General features: G+C 52.6%; 1 protein-coding gene across 5 annotated transcripts in view; it reads right to left on the reverse strand.

The window, feature by feature from the left end:
- ABL1 (ABL proto-oncogene 1, non-receptor tyrosine kinase) overlaps nucleotides 1-17,846 on the reverse strand; it is a 130,043-nt gene that overhangs the window by 2,544 nt on the left and 109,653 nt on the right. For 3 of the 5 annotated variants that reach the window (XM_037007907.2, XM_073222734.1, XM_037007908.2), the window contains 7 exons: nucleotides 16,583-16,667; nucleotides 15,860-16,037; nucleotides 13,866-14,050; nucleotides 11,604-11,756; nucleotides 10,316-10,405; nucleotides 9,838-10,002; nucleotides 5,032-8,645 (listed from right to left, as the gene is read on the reverse strand). In XM_037007907.2, the coding sequence (XP_036863802.2) occupies nucleotides 6,928-8,645; nucleotides 9,838-10,002; nucleotides 10,316-10,405; nucleotides 11,604-11,756; nucleotides 13,866-14,050; nucleotides 15,860-16,037; nucleotides 16,583-16,667 (2,574 nt within the window). In that variant the 3' untranslated portion in view covers nucleotides 5,032-6,927. Of the gene's footprint in view, nucleotides 1-13; nucleotides 344-5,031; nucleotides 8,646-9,837; nucleotides 10,003-10,315; nucleotides 10,406-11,603; nucleotides 11,757-13,865; nucleotides 14,051-15,859; nucleotides 16,038-16,582; nucleotides 16,668-17,846 lie in introns of those variants that run through there. The other 2 variants (XR_005058415.2, XM_037007910.2) reach the window with 2 other exon arrangements.

The following is a 17,846-nucleotide window of genomic DNA, read 5'->3' on the forward strand; positions in this document are numbered from 1 at the left end:
GGTGGGAGCTTACTTTTGATTTCCAACTTGGCTGAAGCAAATCCCAGATGGTGTCAAAAAGCTGACCAAACGCAAGCTGTCTCTGTTCAGAGAAGGAAGCACCGCGGCTCGTGGCGCTCACTGGCAGCCCGCAGCCCTGCATCCCCTTCCCGGGTGGTCTGGTTTCTCAGCAGCCCCTGGCCCCGTTGCTGGGCCGTGAATATGAATAGGCGGCTGGCTGGGTAGGTGGGCTGAGTGATTACAGCGGGGTAATCAAAGTTTTGCGTCTCCACAGGGACATCTGTAGCTGACATCCAAAGTGCAGCTGTGAGTGACTACGTTCCACTGGGTCCAGAGCATGGTTCTGAGAGTTAAAAGTGAAATAAAAAATCTTGTTTTCCATCCCATTAACACAAGACCCCTCCGGCAAAAAACCCTGCTGTGGTGTTGAGATGCCATTTGAAACCGGCTGCCCATTCCCCTCTGATGACTATCCTCAGTGGCAGTGTTTGCCAAGCCAAGAGCCTCGTGGGATATGAACAAGGGAGGAACACGTCTTTGCTATATAGCAAGGTTGCATTTCAAATGTTCAGAATATGAATGTGTTGTGTGTATCTTTTGAAATGAAAGTTGTGACAATGCAAAGCTGTAACAGTGGTGATGGAATGCGCACCTGGCTCCTGCCTACAGGTCCTCTGTACCCCAGAAACTTGGTTTTCCTGAGCTCCAAGTGCTTTCACTTTGGGGAGACGGAAATCAGGCTTAATGTACCCACATGCCTCTCCCAGCATCCTCTTAATTGGCAGCTGGTAGGACACCTATGGTCAAAGGTGCCGGGAAATCCAATACTGGGCGTATTTTCCTCCTGCACGTGACTGCCCCTTCCACAGTTTCCTCAGAGCAAGGAGCATTCTGAAAACAACTTCTCCACCCTGGGGAAGCCGGCACTCAGCCTGGTGTGGCTGCGGGCCTGGGGCAAGGCACAGCATCTCTCAAACGCGGCTCTGGTGCGTCCCACATCCCATCCTGTGTCAGATACAGCAGTCTGATGCTGCTCACTCCCAGGCTGCCTTCAACTGCTGAGATGAGAACCTGTATTGATGTTACTATGGCAACATCTCTCCTCCTGCTTTTGAGTTGCTGCTTGCCCCTGTTCACAATTGAATAATTTTCCATTGAGCTGTCACAATTAATTGGTGGATTTTTATTAGCTTTTTAGGACCACACTGGGCTGGGCCCAGCTTGGCACCTTGGAGCATTTCAGTGTTTTCCACTCTCTTAGTGACTTACGTTCCTCGGTAGCAGCTCTCAATCCTTGGCAGCCAGAAAGCCACTTCATTAAGGGGTGACAGATCTGAGCCACAAAGAGCCAAGCTGACAGGAGCAGGAACGGGGTGGCAAGATGGGACAGGAGCACAGGAGTCAGAGCACCATCTTAGGTTTAGGTGAGCTGCCTGCTCCTGGGGCCCCTCACGTATCTCCCCTGTGCCTCCGTACACGCATCCTGGGGCTCAGGGCTGCTGTGAGAGGGAGTGGTGACAGAGTCTGGAGGGGACACTGTGCTCTCTGGCCTCCCATCACTGTCTGAGGAAGGGGTGATCTGGGACACCTCCCGTGAGGTTACAGTCTGAGGGATGGAATACATCCCCAGGTCTTCATAAGGTGGTAAAAGAGGCACTTGCCCTCAAGCCAAGGAGGATACAGCTCAAGAAAATGAGTCCCAGTGTGTCCATAAAGAAGAACGTACCGAGAACAGGGTGGGTGGATGAAGGCAGTATGACCCAAGGCTCTGACCCCAGGGTGTGCTCACTTCCACTCCAAGTGGACACAGCGACCTGGGGCAGCCCTCCCTTAGCTCACACACACAAGGGAGCCAGAGGACACGCTCTGGAAGAGATCAAAAGCCAGGGACAGGGCGTCGCCCTGCAGCAAGTCCCCCCGGCCAACCCTCACGGCTGGTAGGCCGACTTCTCCACTAAGTTACAAGGAGCCGCCCCACGGTCACCCGTCCTGAGACCTCGGAGGTCACCAAGGCTGAGATACTCCAGCATGTATTGCCACACTCGGGTATACACTGGCTGAGTTTTTCCTTAGCAGGTTAAAATGAACCTCGATGGAGAAATCTGAGCTAAAGGGCAGGGAGAGGGCCTTCGGAGGGCCTTTCATCATTAAACAAGAATCAACAAGGTCATTCTGTCCAGGTGCTTCTGCATTCAGCTCAGTGACCCTGAAGGTCAGAGTGCTCAAACTGCTCAGGGCTGGCTGGTACAGCCGCTCCGCCTCTTTAACCCCTGCCCTCTTGACCCCACTGGCTGTCAAGGTTTGGGGTCCCCATGCCCCCACTCTTTCCTTGGTGGGGAAGACTGCTTTTCAGATTAGTGCACACGAGGCTCTTCAGAAGCAGAGAGGTCACGCCCCCCAACTCCCTCCAGCCTCCCGGTCCCCACACCTGGCGGGGCAGTGTTTGCTCTCCAGTCCGGGCCCGACAGCCGGGGCACCCCGTCATTCTATTTACTCAAGACCCAAACATTTCATTTTGGGGTATAGCTCTGAAAATACTTAGCTGCTTAGCTGGATGTAAAATACTTCTGTCTATAATTTCCTGTATGTTTGAAATTTAATAAAAGTGTGTAAGAAAAAGAGAGGCTGGTGGGAGCAGCGGGAGTCTCTGCAGTCACTGAGGGCCCCCACCAGCTTTAGCCTGGTGCTAAAGCTGCTGCCCGACCCCATGGAAGACCCCAGCCAAGGGGCTTGCACCCTCGGAGCAAGCAGCCGGGGCCCTGCCCAAGATGTTGGGTGGCCAGCAGGGATGAGGGCAGGGCCTGACGGGGCGCTGCGATAGATCAGCCCTGGCTCACCTAATGCCTGCTGTGCCAAGACAACTTTAGAAATTGATTCCCCAGAGCACCCAGTTTGGGAATGCCTCCTATTAAATAGCTCCACACACCTGAGCAGCTGGGCTGGCTCAATTCCTCACTTCTCTTCCGCGTTGGAGGGAGGAGCCTGGCCCTGGAGCACAGGTCTCTGCTGGACATGCTGTGGCCATCTGCATTGCCAACAGATTAGTCTGGCATGGCAGGTCAATGCCAGCACATGCTGTGTGACCTTGGGCAAACTGCTTCACATTCGTCACCCATCAACTGAGGCCAGTGACAAAACTTCCTTCATAAAACGTGAGGGTTTCATGGGGAAATGCAGAGAGCTCTGTAGAGCAGCTTAAATTTTAAGAAAACTTCCACTGACATGTAACACATACTGCAGCTGTGCTCCAGTTCTAAGCGTTGAATTTTCACCAAGTGACACACCCATTAGCCAGCACGGCCCAGACTGAGCATCAGAGCAGTACCTGCTCTGCAAGCCCCCGTGCCCCAGCCAGGTGTGACCCTCCACCCCGACTTCCATACCACAGACTAGCTGTGCCTGCCTGAACACAGAAGCTTCCAGAGTCCCTACGGCATGACTGGCCGTATTCAGGCGCGGCCCGCCGGCTCCTCCTCACAGCTCTGGGATGTGCGGCTGTATGGATATACCAGCATGTACTTATCTTTCTTCTACTGGTAATATCTGGGCTGTTTTCAGTTTTAGGATTAAGTACTTGCTTTTAAAATTTTTGACATTTTAGGCTTATATTTCATAACAACAGCTGCTGGGTCTTCTGGTGGGCTTGGTCCCTGGATACTCCTTGGTTCTGAACCTCAAGGGCAGGACTCAAAATTATGTGAAAACTGTTTTGTATGTGCACTTACGTGTATTTTCTCTGGGGTTAGATCCAGTGTGCGTTAAGTTCCCAACGGGTTCTGTGATCTAAGATAGGCTAAGAATTATTGTCCTAGAATGACTAGACCCCACACGTTTCTCATGCTCGCTGACATATACGAGGACCCTTATTCCAGTGGTACAGCTGCCACAGTGACTGGCGTGTGACTCCACCCGTGTGCTGTCTCACAAGTAACCTCACTTCCAAGCATCAGGCGGGGATAAGCCCTGCCTAGGAGGCTGCCCCAAAGATTCTGAGACTGGTCCATGTCTGACCCAGAGGAAGCAGCCATCAGTTGTAGCTGTTGGGATAATCATTCTATATCTCTTTTCACACTTGAGATCTGGCGCAGCTACGAGCACACTCTGCGGCCCAGGCCTCGGCTTTTGTCTCTGTGAAATGAGAGGGAAGAGGTGCGGTCTCTGGCGCTGCTGGCAGCCACTCAATCTGAGCTCGCTCCGATGGGTCCTGCCAGCCCTCATCCCAGGTTAGTGCCTCCGCCTCCAGCACCTGATGGGCAGGCACATCCTGCCGCCGAGGTCTCCGGTGGAGAGGCTTCACTGAACCGTGCTCTTCCGCATGCTTTGGTGAGCAGGCTCTTTATCCCCTGACAAGTCTGCTGCCTTAATAAGTATCATTATCAGAGGGTGCTACTGACTTCCCTGACTTCCACTTTCCAAGCTGTCAGCTGGCGTTAAATGGACAGCAACTCAGGGACACGTCAGCACCCGCCCCGTGGTCCCCCTGCGGGGTGCAAGGGACAGCAATTCCATCCCTCACGGGCAGCACACCCTGAATTCCTTGTCCACACAAATAAGATAGCTGGCGTGTGGAACACAACCAAGTGAGGGGCACCGGGGCTTGAGGGCAGTGGCGGAGTAAGCTCAAGGCAAAGCACAGAGCGCCTGTGGAGGGAGGGACTCTTCCAGGCCTGCAAGGAGCAGAGGACATCACCCCCTCCCCCATTTCTGTGTTGCCTGCAGTCCTCAGGCTGGTCTTCCTTTCCCACGCCAGTTAGGCGTGGCCCGATCGGTGGGCATCACCCACTCTCAGTGCTGCTGGCAAAGAGCGTCAAGGGCACAGGAAGGGCCTGAGATTGAGGGCAGCGAAACTGGGTGCAAGGGGCCGACAACAACACAGGATACAGGAGTCTTGCTGCAACCTTGCTCTGTTCTCTGTTCTGCAAAACGTGGAGGCTCCAGCCCCTTCAGGGCACCAAGGACTCCCCTTCCTCCACACCCTACAGGCTCGCCTTGGCTCCAGACAACAGGGAAGAACTACGGACCACAGCAATCTGCCCGAGCTCTAATGTTGTAAACATTTATTCAAAAAATACTACAGAGGAGAGATGTGGATTCAAAAGACAGTCATATACAGAAACAAAATGTAATGGACCAAAAAAACCCTGGAAAAAAACAAAAAAACCAGACACCATAGGCATTGGAGAAGGGAGGACAGTGGAACTATTTACACGTCACTTATAAAAGAACAAGTCTATAAAAGTGTAATACCAACGTATAAATGCAAAATATAGTGGCATATCATGTGAACAAAAACAAGACCAGTCCCTCATAGGGAACAGGCAGCAAGGGGAGCTGGGTGGGTCTGACGCTCTGTCTGCAAGGCCGCGAGCGGTGTTCTAGCACCTCCCTCCGTCTGTGACACGGCAGTCTGGGGGGCAAAGAGGCGATGCGCTGTGAGAACAGCGCACAACGATCCAGAGGAAACCATCTCTGCTAGAGAAATAAAGTACAAGTTCAGGTGATTAGTGTAAAAATAGGGTGCAGCTGTGCAAGGTCATGGCCGTGAGAAGGCGCTGGGAGCGCAAGGTGGTTTTCTCCTGGTTCTTCCAAGGGCTGCTCCTGGGCCTGGCCAGCTCTTCAGTAGCTGCTCTCGATCAGGGTCCAGGACACCAGACCCTGCCCCACGAGCCTGGACAGCCCGGGGGGAGTCTGCTGAGGCGTGCTCTCTCAGGCGCTTCCTGGGGCTTCAGTTGTCTGTGGTTTTCTTCATACCCAGTGACCCCAATGGGAACATCAGGCTACGTGAGGCTTGTAATTAAATAAGACATTTGCCCAGCAGACCAAGAGTCCTCCTCTTCCCGTTTAAGTGCGGTGCGTGTGGGGGCACCGACAGCAGCTCCTTCTGGGTCAGACGTGGGCGTGCTGAGGGCAGAACTTGGAAATGCTTCAAGAACTCCAGAAAACTGAAGGCTGGCTTGTCACAAAGGAAGGAGACCTTCAAGAATCTACTTCACCCCAGGGGGACACAAGGGAAGGAAGGAGACTGATCGAAAGGCAAGAGCAGGTGCCTTTTAGAGCACCTGGAAATCTGACGGGAGAGTAACCCCGGCCAGCTGCACACCAGCCCAGGCCCAGCTCTGCCACCTCCCCAGCCCCCATATGCTGCACAGTGACCCTGTGGCCCTAAAGACTCAAGCTTTCTGCCCAGCACTGGCAGTGCACAGCAAGGGACTGGGCTCTGTGGACATGGAGAGACCAATGACAAGGGCGCCCCCCCCACACCACGGCCCTCCAGCTCCCCACCTGTCCTGGGCCCCAGAGGCTGCTTGGTTTTAGCACCCCGTTTACTCCCAAATCCAGAGCTGTCCTTCACGTGAGAAATTAACAAGGGCACCAGCCCTGGAGCAAGGAGGACAGAGTGACCAGCTGGCGGGTCTTCCCAGGATGTCGTTCTGGAAACTGAGCAGGAGGCACGAGGAAGATGAACAAACGCACAGCACTGTGCAGCCTGAGTGGTGGCGACACCTCCCAAGGCCTGGGGGACACGGCTCCCGTCCAGGGCACTTGCTCTTGGGGCACGTGGAAGCAGAGGCACAGCCAGAGAAAGTCCTCCAGGAAGGAAACGCCCTCCCACCTGGCCCGAGAGCTGTTCTGGGCACTGCATGGGGACGAGGCCGGCGTGCCGAGTGCAGCTCCCCAGGGCGGGACTCCACAGACGGAACTCAGGGCAGAGCTGGCTCGGGAGCCCGGGCTGAGGGGGAGGAAGTGCGGCAGAGTCTGCACAGCGGACGTGGCAGGGCCACTCTCCCCGGCACCCTCGGCTACAGCCTGTCCCGTGCACAGCTTCTGGCCGAGGCCCCAGTGCACCCGCCCTGGGGCAGCCACGGCTCGGGCAAGGGGGAGCCCTACCATGCTGCAGGCTGCAGCTGGCCTGATGCCCGGCCTCTGCTACCTCTGTACGATGTCGCTGATCTCTTTCACGGAGCTGAGGAGTTTGCTGAAGTCCTGAGTGGCTGCCGGGCCAGCCCCTGCCACTGCTGGGCAGATCTGAAGCTCCCGCAGATTATTCTCCAGCTTGTTGATGGCCTCACGGAAAGCAAATTTGTTCCTCATTTGCTGGATGGAGTCCACATAGCTCACGCAGAATGTATAGAGGTTTTTGCCGGCTTCCAGCACGGCACTGTGGCTGGCCATCTGCTCGGAGTTCTTGGAGATGGCTAGACACAGGGCCTCTGTGCCATCCAGGACCACGCCCTTGGTGATGGCACCACTGGTGATCCGCTCCGGGGGCTGGCGGGTCTTCCGAAGAGACACACGGGTTGATATGAGCGGGATGAAGGCGGTGGAGGACGGCTGGTCCCCCACCAGGGCTGAGGACGCTGATGGCAATGTGGAGGAAGCAGGGACTGGGCTGGTTGGGGTCCCTGCCGGCTTGCTGGATGACTGTGGCTTTGGCATGGACAGGAGCACAGGCTTTTTGACACTCTCTCCCAGCGGGCTGGGCTTGGCAGCGTCACTGTTCGCAGCGTCCACAGCCGCAGCTGTGGGCTTTGCTTTCCCGCCGGCGCCAGCCTCCCCGGCTGCTTCCTGGCTGGGGCTCTGAGAGGGCTTCCCGGCTTTCCCGGCTGAGGCTGCTGGTGGCGGTGGCGGGGCAGGTTTGAGCTTGGACAATTTCCCCTTGTCTCTCCCAGGGGACTCAGAGGAGGGCTTGTGCCTCCTCACCCTGGCCTCCTCGGCAGGGGCCCTGGCGGTCCCACCAGACGTGCCTGGCCCTGCCCTGCTGACGGGGGGCACTGGCTCAGAGGCAGCAGGAGTTCCCAGGGCACTGGATTTCCCGGCCTCTTCCTTGGGAGGAAGGCCAGAGGATGGGGCCACCATGACCTGCCTCCGGAGGAGTTTGGGAGTCAGACTTGGGGGGCTGGAGCCTGGGCTGGACTCCGCCGGGTCTTTGAAGACCTCATCGGCCAACTCTTCGGTCTTCTTCAACAGCCTGGGGGGCGGAGTCACTGTGCCTCTGGTCACCTGGTCAGACCTGTTCTCGCTCGCCCGCTTCCGAGGCAGAGCTGGCTTCTCACTTTTGTGCCCTCCGAACGTGGAGGAGTCAAACTGTCGGCCCGTGGACTGCAGATCCCGAGGCAGCGTGACTGACCTCCACTCGGTGTCCTTGGCCCCGTGGGGCACGCAGGAGGCAGAGCAGGATCTCAGGAAGCGCTTGCTGGAGCTGCTGCCGTTCTCCTCTTCGCTGGCTGCTAATCGGCTGCTGGTCAGTGTGCTGGACTTTTTCCACAGGTGGGGAGACCGGAAGCCTGCACCCCCTGACTCCCGGAAGGCCCCATTGGGGACGCCAGCCCCGCTGCTGGGCTTCGGGGCCTTGGCTGGCTCAGCTGCGTCCGGCGGTGTGGGAGCGGGCGCCCCGTTGCTGACTTCACGGCCCTCCTCCTCACTGGCCCCCTTGCGCTCCGGCTGGCCGTCCATCTCCCGGAAGGAGCTGCTCCGTTTGGGAGGGGTTGGGGCTGTTTTCTTCTTCTTCTTGATCAGGGCGCTGAACAAGTTCGTCTTCTTGTCTTTGGGGAGAAGGCGCTCATCTTCATTTAGGCTGCCATCCTGGGGACTTCGCTCTTTTCGAGGGAGCAACGGAGACACAGGGGGCTCGTGGTCCAGAGGATCTGAAACACATCGGGAAGAGCTTAACAATTCCAAACCAAAGGCTTCTGCGTGAGTGGGGAGCCCTGGGCTGGCCACCCGTTCTCCGCGGAGAAGCAGCCACAGCTCGGGCCCTGGGCTCTGATGGGCCCGTGTCTGAATACCAGCTCTGCCCCTCACCAGAGGCCTGGCCATCAAACTTCTCTTCACTCATCCTGGGCTTTCTCATCTGTAAGAAAACCTGCCCATAGCGCTGTTGTGAGGAGGTAGTGCAACAGTGGCTGCTGAGCATTTGTCAGAGCTCTTGGCATGTCATTTCTCAACAGCTGCTGTCATTGTTGTTAGTATTACTACTAGGAGAAGCTTAGGTCTCCCTCCTTGAAGACAGCAGGACAAAGAGGTAGGATACCTGGCCCCTCACCCCTGTACTGGTTTCCTTTAAGGCAGCAGAGACCCCACACCACTGTCTGGGGAGTACAGAGCATGACAAGAGTGAGCAAAGGTCAGAACCTGGGCCTGTCAGACCAGCCAGCTACCAAGGTCCCTGGGAGGTATGGTCTGGAGGGAAGGGGGTGTACGCCACAGGGTACAGTGACAATGGGCTATTATGCTTGGGAAATAAGAAGGGGTGACCTTTTAAAATGTTTAAATGGACATTCTTTAAATATGAGTAATAGCTCCTAAGAAATCCTTCTTGTGTTGCCAAGCTCCCCGCTGGTCAACGACACAATCCTCCCTCCGAGGGCGGCTGCAGGCACCCTGTACCTCAGAGCAGAGAGGGACGCGCGGCACGAAAGGCGTCTGACTCAGGGAAAGCCAGGGCCTCCCCAGACTTCCAGCCGGGAGGAGATGGCCAAGAAAGTGAAATGCTAACGCACTGCCCACTGTCTACTTCAGGGCCGAGCTGCCAACACTGCTCACCATGAGATCACACAGCCAGGTGCCCCTCAGACGAATACTGACAGGCATAAATGGACAAGACTGCTTCTCACAGGGCTTTGAATTAGCCCGAAGCCTCCACAGTGGTCTCTCCTCCCACTGCTCCACTACCTGAAATCATGACAACTAACAGAAGAACAAACAGAACAAGTTTCTGGACAGTCTATACGGTATGGCCTCCAAGCAGGGAGAGCAAGATGAGCCACGGGGTGTGGAAAGAAAGCGGGCGTTGATTCCCCAGCCTCCAGTGGGGTGGCGGTCGGGGTGGGGACATACCAGTCTCTCCGGGGCCCTTGGAGTGCGGTGTGTCAGGCACGTCAGTGGAGTCTCTGTGTTCTGTAGCTCTCCTGGAGGTTCTGGTTTTGGTGGGCAGCTCCGGGGCCTGCAGCAAAGTACTTCCAACGACTCGCATGCCTTTCTTCCCCAGTTCCTTTTCCACTTCTAAGAACCAACAAAAAAACAACAAAAAAATCAGCAGCCATCAGTTACTGTCATTTCGGTACGTTAGCTTGCTTTTTAAGATAACAGTGGTCATCTGTACACAGCTGCGGAAAAGAGATCCAGATGCTGAAGAGCACTTAGCGGTTCGCAGAGCTCGGCGCGGCTCTGCATGCAAAACCTCCACCCAGCATTCCGATCTCAGTTAACTTGGCCCGCACACCCCCACCTGGAAGGTGGGCCAGGGCTGGGTCCCACGTGGCTCTGCCCACCCCACCTTTCACTGGGCTGCAAGCAGCCTGGACAGACACTTTACCATCTGATATGCTGGATTCCTGGAACATTGTTTCAAAGGCTTGGTGGATCTCAGCAAAGGAGGGCCGGTCAGAGGGATTCCACTGCCAACCTGGACAGATGAGACCCAAGTCAGACCATCCATGAGGCCTTGCTAATTAGTGTGGGGCTAGCAGTTCTCAAGGAATTGTCTGGAAATCAAAGCAGCAATCCAATCTTGTCAACCATCTTTTGCTGTGACAAGTTAAAGTAACAAATGCCACTGTGTCCTATTACAGACATTAAGAATTTGAAAGGCTTTAGATATTGGCAGGAATATGGATTGTAAAACCCCAGAGGGATGCTGACAGCAAGAGCTGCGTGGACAGATACTGTTCCCAGCTCTCCCACTCCAGCAAGTGCAGGGATTACTAAGCCAAACAGCTTGCTTTCTACTGTACCCTCAGTTCACGGTTATCCAAGTCCAAAACCCTCATCAGTAAAGAAATGCTAACTAAAACAAGATTAAAAGGAAGATGAAAGACTTTTAGATGAAGCCCTGTGCTGGTGAGGACGCAGATCCTCATACACTTCTGGTGAGAGCATCAACTGGCACACCTTTTTAGAAAACAATTTATTAAAATCTGCCAAAATTTGAAATGCACACAGCCCTTGGAACCAAGAGCTCGACTTTCAGAAACACCAGCACAAGGTATACATATGAGGATGTTTATGTCTGCCTTGTTTATCATGGCAAAAACCAAGCGAGTGTGTAAAACCACCAAATGTTCATCCGAAGAAGACTGGATGAACGAATAAATCATTTAATCGGAGGTTAAACAGCTGTATACAAACAAGGAGGGGGAGCGGGAGGGAAGGGAGAGACAAGTCTCTGAATTACAGACATGGGAAATATGCTGTTATACTCCTAAGTGCAAAATAAGGTTGAAGGAATGATTTTATACGGATATATATGTAATAAAATCACTGGAGTTTTATTATGTATGAAAATGCCGGCTGGGGTATTTACCTACTAGAGCAGAATGTTTGTGGAGGGAGGGCTTAGGAATTTGTATTTATTAATAAGAAATATAAGTTTGGTCTCCATCAATTTCATCTTTGCATTAAAAAAATCCCCCAAACCCCGCACACATAAACACTACGTATAAACAAAGGTGTACAGAAAACACTGAAAACAGATGTACCAGCTGTCTAAAGAACAGGAATGAAGAGAGGGAACACTTAAGCGCTCTCACTCTACGCAGAGCCCCTGGCACTGGAACCCCCTACAACGCCCGCGAGTGGTCCCGCGACTGGCGGGGGGCGCTCACATGCTCGCATGAGTCCATAGACCTTCTCCGGGCAGCCTTCCGGGCGCTCCATGCGATAGTCCTTCTCTAGCAGCTCATACACCTGGGACAGGTCGATTCCCGGGTAAGGTGACATGCCGTAGGTAGCAATTTCCCAAAGCAATACTCCAAATGCTAAAAGAGAAAAGAGAAAGGTTGCTCAAGATGTGTAAGATTTAACTGTTCGGCATTTAGAACTGGTCACTGTGTAACAGACATCAGAAGCTACAAACCCTCAGAAGCTGGCCAGGTACTGACATTTTACCAGGTTCTTAATTACCAACAAATAGCCCAAGAAAGAATCAGACTTTGAGTTTCCTTGCCCCCACAGACTAAAACATGCTGAAGGAGAGAAGAGGACTGGATTGATCAGCCCCTCTAAGGCTTTTAGGTAACGAGACCACCTTCTGGGCTATGTGGTGGAGGGAACTGAGGACTGGAAGTTAGGAGGCCATTTCTACTCCTAGTTCTGTGACCAGCCAACCACATGCCTAAGACAGGCCACCTTTCCTTTCTGGGTGTACAAGATGATCTCCTTTCCACCTCCAAAGATTTCATACAAATCTAATGAGATCTGAAAGTTCTGAAAGCCCAGATTATAGGCTCGAAATTCTAGATCCCATTAAAGGTGACAGGACTCCCTGGGGAAATGCGTGATTCAGGTCTAGGGCAGGGAGTGAACCCAGAGTATTTATCATTCCAACAGCACAGACGCTATCAAAGACTACAAAGGTCTTGTCAAAGGACCAGGAGCAACTTGAAGTTCCCACTGGCCAAAGATGAGACAATCTGAATATTAATACAGAAAATTATTGCAGTAGATAAAAACACATCAAGTATATTTAAACACATTAAGTAGATGAGAATCCATAATAGTATCACAAAAGAAAAGCAACAAAAATCTAATTGGTCACCATTGTAGGGTATTAACTAACTTGTTACTGTGAAAATTGGTGAATAACAATAAGGATGTAAACATTTATCCTGTCGTCCCTATGTGAACTATGCCCCTGAGTAGCCAAACAGTAGATGAAGGGAAGTCTCTTCTTATAGAAGTAATGAGCTGATAAATGAATAAGGAATGACAGATTTAGAGAACTATCAACCCCTAATAAATTAGCAGATCTCAGCACTGGGTATGGATAGATGCATTCTATACCAATTCATGAGAAAGCTCACCACTGCTAAGGAAGTGCCCTTAACACGAGAAAATGAAGTCAAACCTGAATGCAGTCAAACCACCTCAATCCAGCTAACCACTGACTAGGAATACTAAAGACAAAGGAGCATGAAATCACACCATGGGGACACGGTGGGCAAAATCCAGAACATGAGAAACTTTGAAGGACCAATGATGTGATTTCTTCCACAAGCAAATGGCAAGGGAAATAAGGAGATGGATGGGGGACTTACAGATCAGGGGAGACTAAAGGGGCATAACTGATCGCACTGTGAACCAGATGGGGCCTCAACTCACACTGTCAACATCTAAAGTATAACTCTCGATTCTATTGGAAATTTAAACACTGACTGGATATTTGACAAAATTCAGAAATCACTGTAATTTTGGGAGGAGGGGCAATGTGATCATGAGAATAAAAAAGCCACCTTTCAGAGATTTATACTGAAATATCTGTGGATAAAATAGTATGTCTGGGATCTGCTTCAAAGTAACACGGGTCAGGGAGGGGGTGGGGTGGAGCGGGTGTAGAGTGCCGCAAGGCGATGGTCGGGGAGCTGGGTGATGGGCACACGGGGCTCATGATGCAACCCGGTTTTCTTCAGTAGATGCTCACAATTTGTCACAATAAAAGTTCTTTTAAAAAAGTAAAATAAAATACTGTCACATGAGATCAGAGGGCACATCCCATTCAAAGCCCCACCCAAACTGCACAGCATTCTGGGCACAGGGAGAGCCTGGCACCCACAGCTCAGCTAGCTGCATGCCCACACCCCAGCAGCCAGCTCAGAATGAAGAGGTACAGAGGACAAGTGAAAAAAAAGTTAATCTGAATTATTTTGGAAGAAAAAGCTCACTTTTACTCCATCATTTTGGAGAGAAAACAGGGGAGAAGAGATTTTAAACTGAGAAAGAAAAAGATGAGAAAGAGAATTAGGTAATGAAGAAAAAGAGGTGCCAAGTGGAAGGACGGCAGTGAAAAAGCATGCGGAGCTGGAGAGAAGCGGGACACGCAGCCCACGGTGGGCAGCAAGGATGGGCCTGGACGGACCGGCCGCCCTCACCCCAGACGTCGGACTTGATGGAGAACTTGTTGTAGGCCAGGCTCTCGGGCGCTGTCCATTTGATGGGGAACTTGGCCCCGGCGTGGGCGGTGTAGGTGTCCCCCGTCATCAACCTGCTCAGGCCGAAATCAGCCACCTTCACCAAGTGGTTTTCCCCTACCAGGCAGTTTCGTGCAGCAAGATCTCTGAGGAAGAAAAAAGTCCATCTGTGAGGGTGCCCGGCTAGCTTTCCAGAACCCCCAACCCCACCCCGTCCACTGCTGAGTAAAGGTGCAACACCGACAACAGGAAAATTGAGTCCAGTCCCCCAGACACTTATGCTGACCCCCAACCAGGGAGCAGTGCCCTCCCAGCACCCACCTGAGCCCCCACCCCAGGGAGAGGCAGCAGAGGATGACACTGGGAGCAGGTTTCCGAGCCCCATGACCCCTAGCCTCAGTTACCTCATCCATATAATGAAGAGTACCAGCACCTACTCCTTAGTGTTGCTGTAAATGTAACGAGTTAATATGTAAGACACTTCACCTGCTGCCCAGGGAGCAGTGTCATCCGCACATCTGTTTGGTTATTACAGCTCCATGCCTGGCCCCGAAGCAAACGCACAGGCCAGCCCTCGGGCTTGGGGAAGTGACATCAGCGAGCCTCCGCCTGTCCTGTTCAGACTTAACAGGACAAAATAAAGCCCACAGCATTCTTTCCCCAAATTGTGCTCCACTTCCTATTTCCTCCTGATGCCTACCCAAGTGTATCCTAAAATCTCCCTGCCGTGTAATCAGCTTCCTCCTGCCTCCGGATTCTCTCAGGGAGGCAGGAGTCTAATCTTTGGCTCATGGACGTTAACAATGGAATCACAAGACAAATGGGAGTGGAGGAGAGGGAAGAAGCAGCACCTTAAGACAATGGCTGCGCAGGGCAGTCTGACCTCCAGCAACCAGAAAGAAGTCAGATCCGGAAGAGCTGTGTCTGACACATCTTGGGAAAGCAGTCTAAGTTTCCTGAATGAAGCAGGAACGAGCCTAGCCATGCAAGGCAAACCAAAAGTCAGGAAATCTCTATTTGCAGTCCCAGAGGGTTCACTTTCTTGAGTGACAGGTGCACCAGAATCAGGCTCTCATGAAGCCTGGAAAATCTGTTTTACAAAGAACACCCGCATTTTATACACACTACCCTTATTCCAACTATGACACCTCATGTACAGGTTTCATACTTGACTTAATTGGCTAGGGCACAACGGTGGCGTGGAGAACATCTTGCAAAAAAGACTCTAGCCAAGACCATTAGGCTCTGTCCTGCACAGGCCGTCACTGCTAGGAAGCCATTTCCACCAGCAAAGAATGCGAAGACCATGATAATTGGGGCACACTTGAAGGTCAAAAGACTTCAAGCTTTATAACAGCAGAGACACTTAATTTAGAACCACATATACACAACTCTGACAGCTGCGGAAACATCTCTGAACCAAATGACAGCAAGTTAAGTGGAGAATGAATGAAAGGACAATGACGAGAAGGTGGGGACCACACAACCTAGAAACGAAACCCATGCACTGGCTGGTACCGCAAGTTTGTGTAACAGCAGCGCCGACCTCTTGTGGGAAAAGGTCATCGCTGATGACCACGGGCTTCGGGAGAGCGACGGGCACTCTACTTCAGAGGGAGCTGTGATAATCAAGAAGGACCCCTTTATGAACCTCATTTAACGTTCCACTTAGTCCAAAATGGTTCCAAAGTGAAATATTTCTTACCCCGGGGATTAACTGCTCTGCTGGTCCAGGGTCTAGGCCTGGGTGAGTTCAGTCTTGGATGCACGCCTGATGCCGGCTGTGTCAGGGGCCCAGCATCTGCCTTTGTTCCAAGGTCCAATGTGTTGCCAACACTAAAGGCAGAGGCTGAGCCATCAGACCTCGCAGGTTGGGGCTTTTTGTATAAAAGGCTGCCTGGGCCCCACGCTCACGCCATGGCTCTGTGGGGAGGGCTGCTCGGCCAGGCTCCTACCTGTGGATGAAGTTTTTCTTCTCCAGGTACTCCATGGCCGACGAGATCTGAGTGGCCATGTACAGCAGCACCACGGCATTCACCTCCTGCCGGTTACACTCTCTCAGGTAATCCAACAGGTTCCCATAGGTCATGAACTCAGTGATTATATAGAACGGGGGCTCCCGGGTGCAGACTCCTGCCAACAAGACATCGAGGGCTTCAGCGTGCTGTCTGCTCCCAACTAAACACCAGCAAGGTTGGGCCCTAAGGGAACCGGCTCCTGAAGTGGGTTCTGACTCCGCCCCAACTTCTAACAGGGTTCCAAGCACTTGTGGCTTGAGATTACATTCTTGTGGGAGGTTACACAGCCACACTCTTTTCTTCCTCTCAAGCCAGAGAATAACAGAAGAGGCTGCCACTGAGTTCAGAAGCAAAGGTCAGGCCCACATCAAACACCCCACATCCCTGCTCCTTCATACACACACCACCCCGTTATCTGCTTACGGAATCACTTCAGTGAAGAAACACTTGAAATTCTTAAGTTTCAGGAGCCAATTTGAGATCTGCCTTGACTGATTTCAGGTAACAATTTAATATCTTGTTACCAAGGGCTGAATGTTGGTGTATAACAGATCAGAAATCATAACATAGCGGGCCACTCATCTCTGCACCCCCAGAGCAGCTCTATCACCCCAGATGGTTGAATTAAAAGACCATCTCCTCAGAGCTCCAAACACTCACCAAGTAATTGTACTAGGTTAGGGTGCTTGATCTCTTTCATCACCGCAGCTTCCTTCAGGAACTCTTCTACCTCCATGGTGTCCTCCTGCAGGAAGGAACGGGGAGATGATTTCAGCAAGGGAAGTGTGTGAGTGCAAAGTACAGCTTGAATGGTTAACACACACCAAAGCTTTGAGGACCAACTGTCTGGTCCACCAGCTTTGACTGTAGCATTGCTCTGGACAGGTTCCACAGCAGCCAGTCACAGTCCCAATGGCACAAGGAATTTTCCCCTTTGGTGCTGAGCTTCTGCATCCTCACACAGAGCAGTAAGTCCACGTTGGCTGTATACATTGGCAACTCGCTTCTGTGCAAACTGTGTTTCTATCACATTGTGGACTTTGGGAGTGGGGTGGGGGAGATGAGTACAGTCCAACACCACGAACAGGGAACTACTTCCATAAGGAACAGCCAGTTTCCAAGGTTCTAAAAGGCTTTACAGAAGAAAATCCTTGAAGAACCTGAAATGAACCCAACTTAAGGGAAAGGACCCAGAAGACACAAAAAAATACTGTGCTACTGAAGAATGAGGGCTCGAAATATGGCAGAAGCAGGGGATGCTGAATTGCTTCAGAGTGCAGTGTCCGGCGGCCCGTAATGAAGCCATCACCGCCACCAGGTCAGTCACTCAGATGGTGAAATAGCCCTCACCAGCAGCTCCCCAAACGCGTCACCAGAACATGTCACGCTTTAGCAAGTTCAGTGTCAGATGTTAGTCAGCAAATGCCCAGAGGGCATGTGGTACCATTTCTACTTTGCGATTTCTCTGGCCAGGCTCATGCTGGGAGTGCTGTGGTGCCTGGCCCCCTGGTGGCCCCACCACACAAGAGCCTTACTATGGCTTATGCGGCATAAACCTCTGAAAGAACTCACTGTCCTCTGCAGTGACCACCAAAACAAGAAGCAGGTGGGTGGTAAATGACATGGCCTGTTTGCTGGAAGAGCCTGGCTGTATAGGCCAACAAGGGTAACAAGACACTGCCCCTCCGCGTGTCAACACGGAGTCTGAGCATGTCTGAAGAGATGGACTGTGTGTGGGCGGGGGTGAGCTTCTTGAAGAATGGACTCCCTCAGGAGGCAAGCTTTAGCACCTTTATTTTAGACATGGAACCTTAGACACTGAACCTGGCCCTTTGGAGGACACAGAGCTGCAGTGTCCTTGCCGTGCTACTCACTGGGGTGACCCCCTTCCCAGCCCTGCCCATGGGGACCTCCGGAGGACAGG

Source organism: Manis javanica, chromosome 2 (assembly GCF_040802235.1).
Source record: "Manis javanica isolate MJ-LG chromosome 2, MJ_LKY, whole genome shotgun sequence".
Classification (NCBI taxonomy): domain Eukaryota; kingdom Metazoa; phylum Chordata; class Mammalia; order Pholidota; family Manidae; genus Manis; species Manis javanica.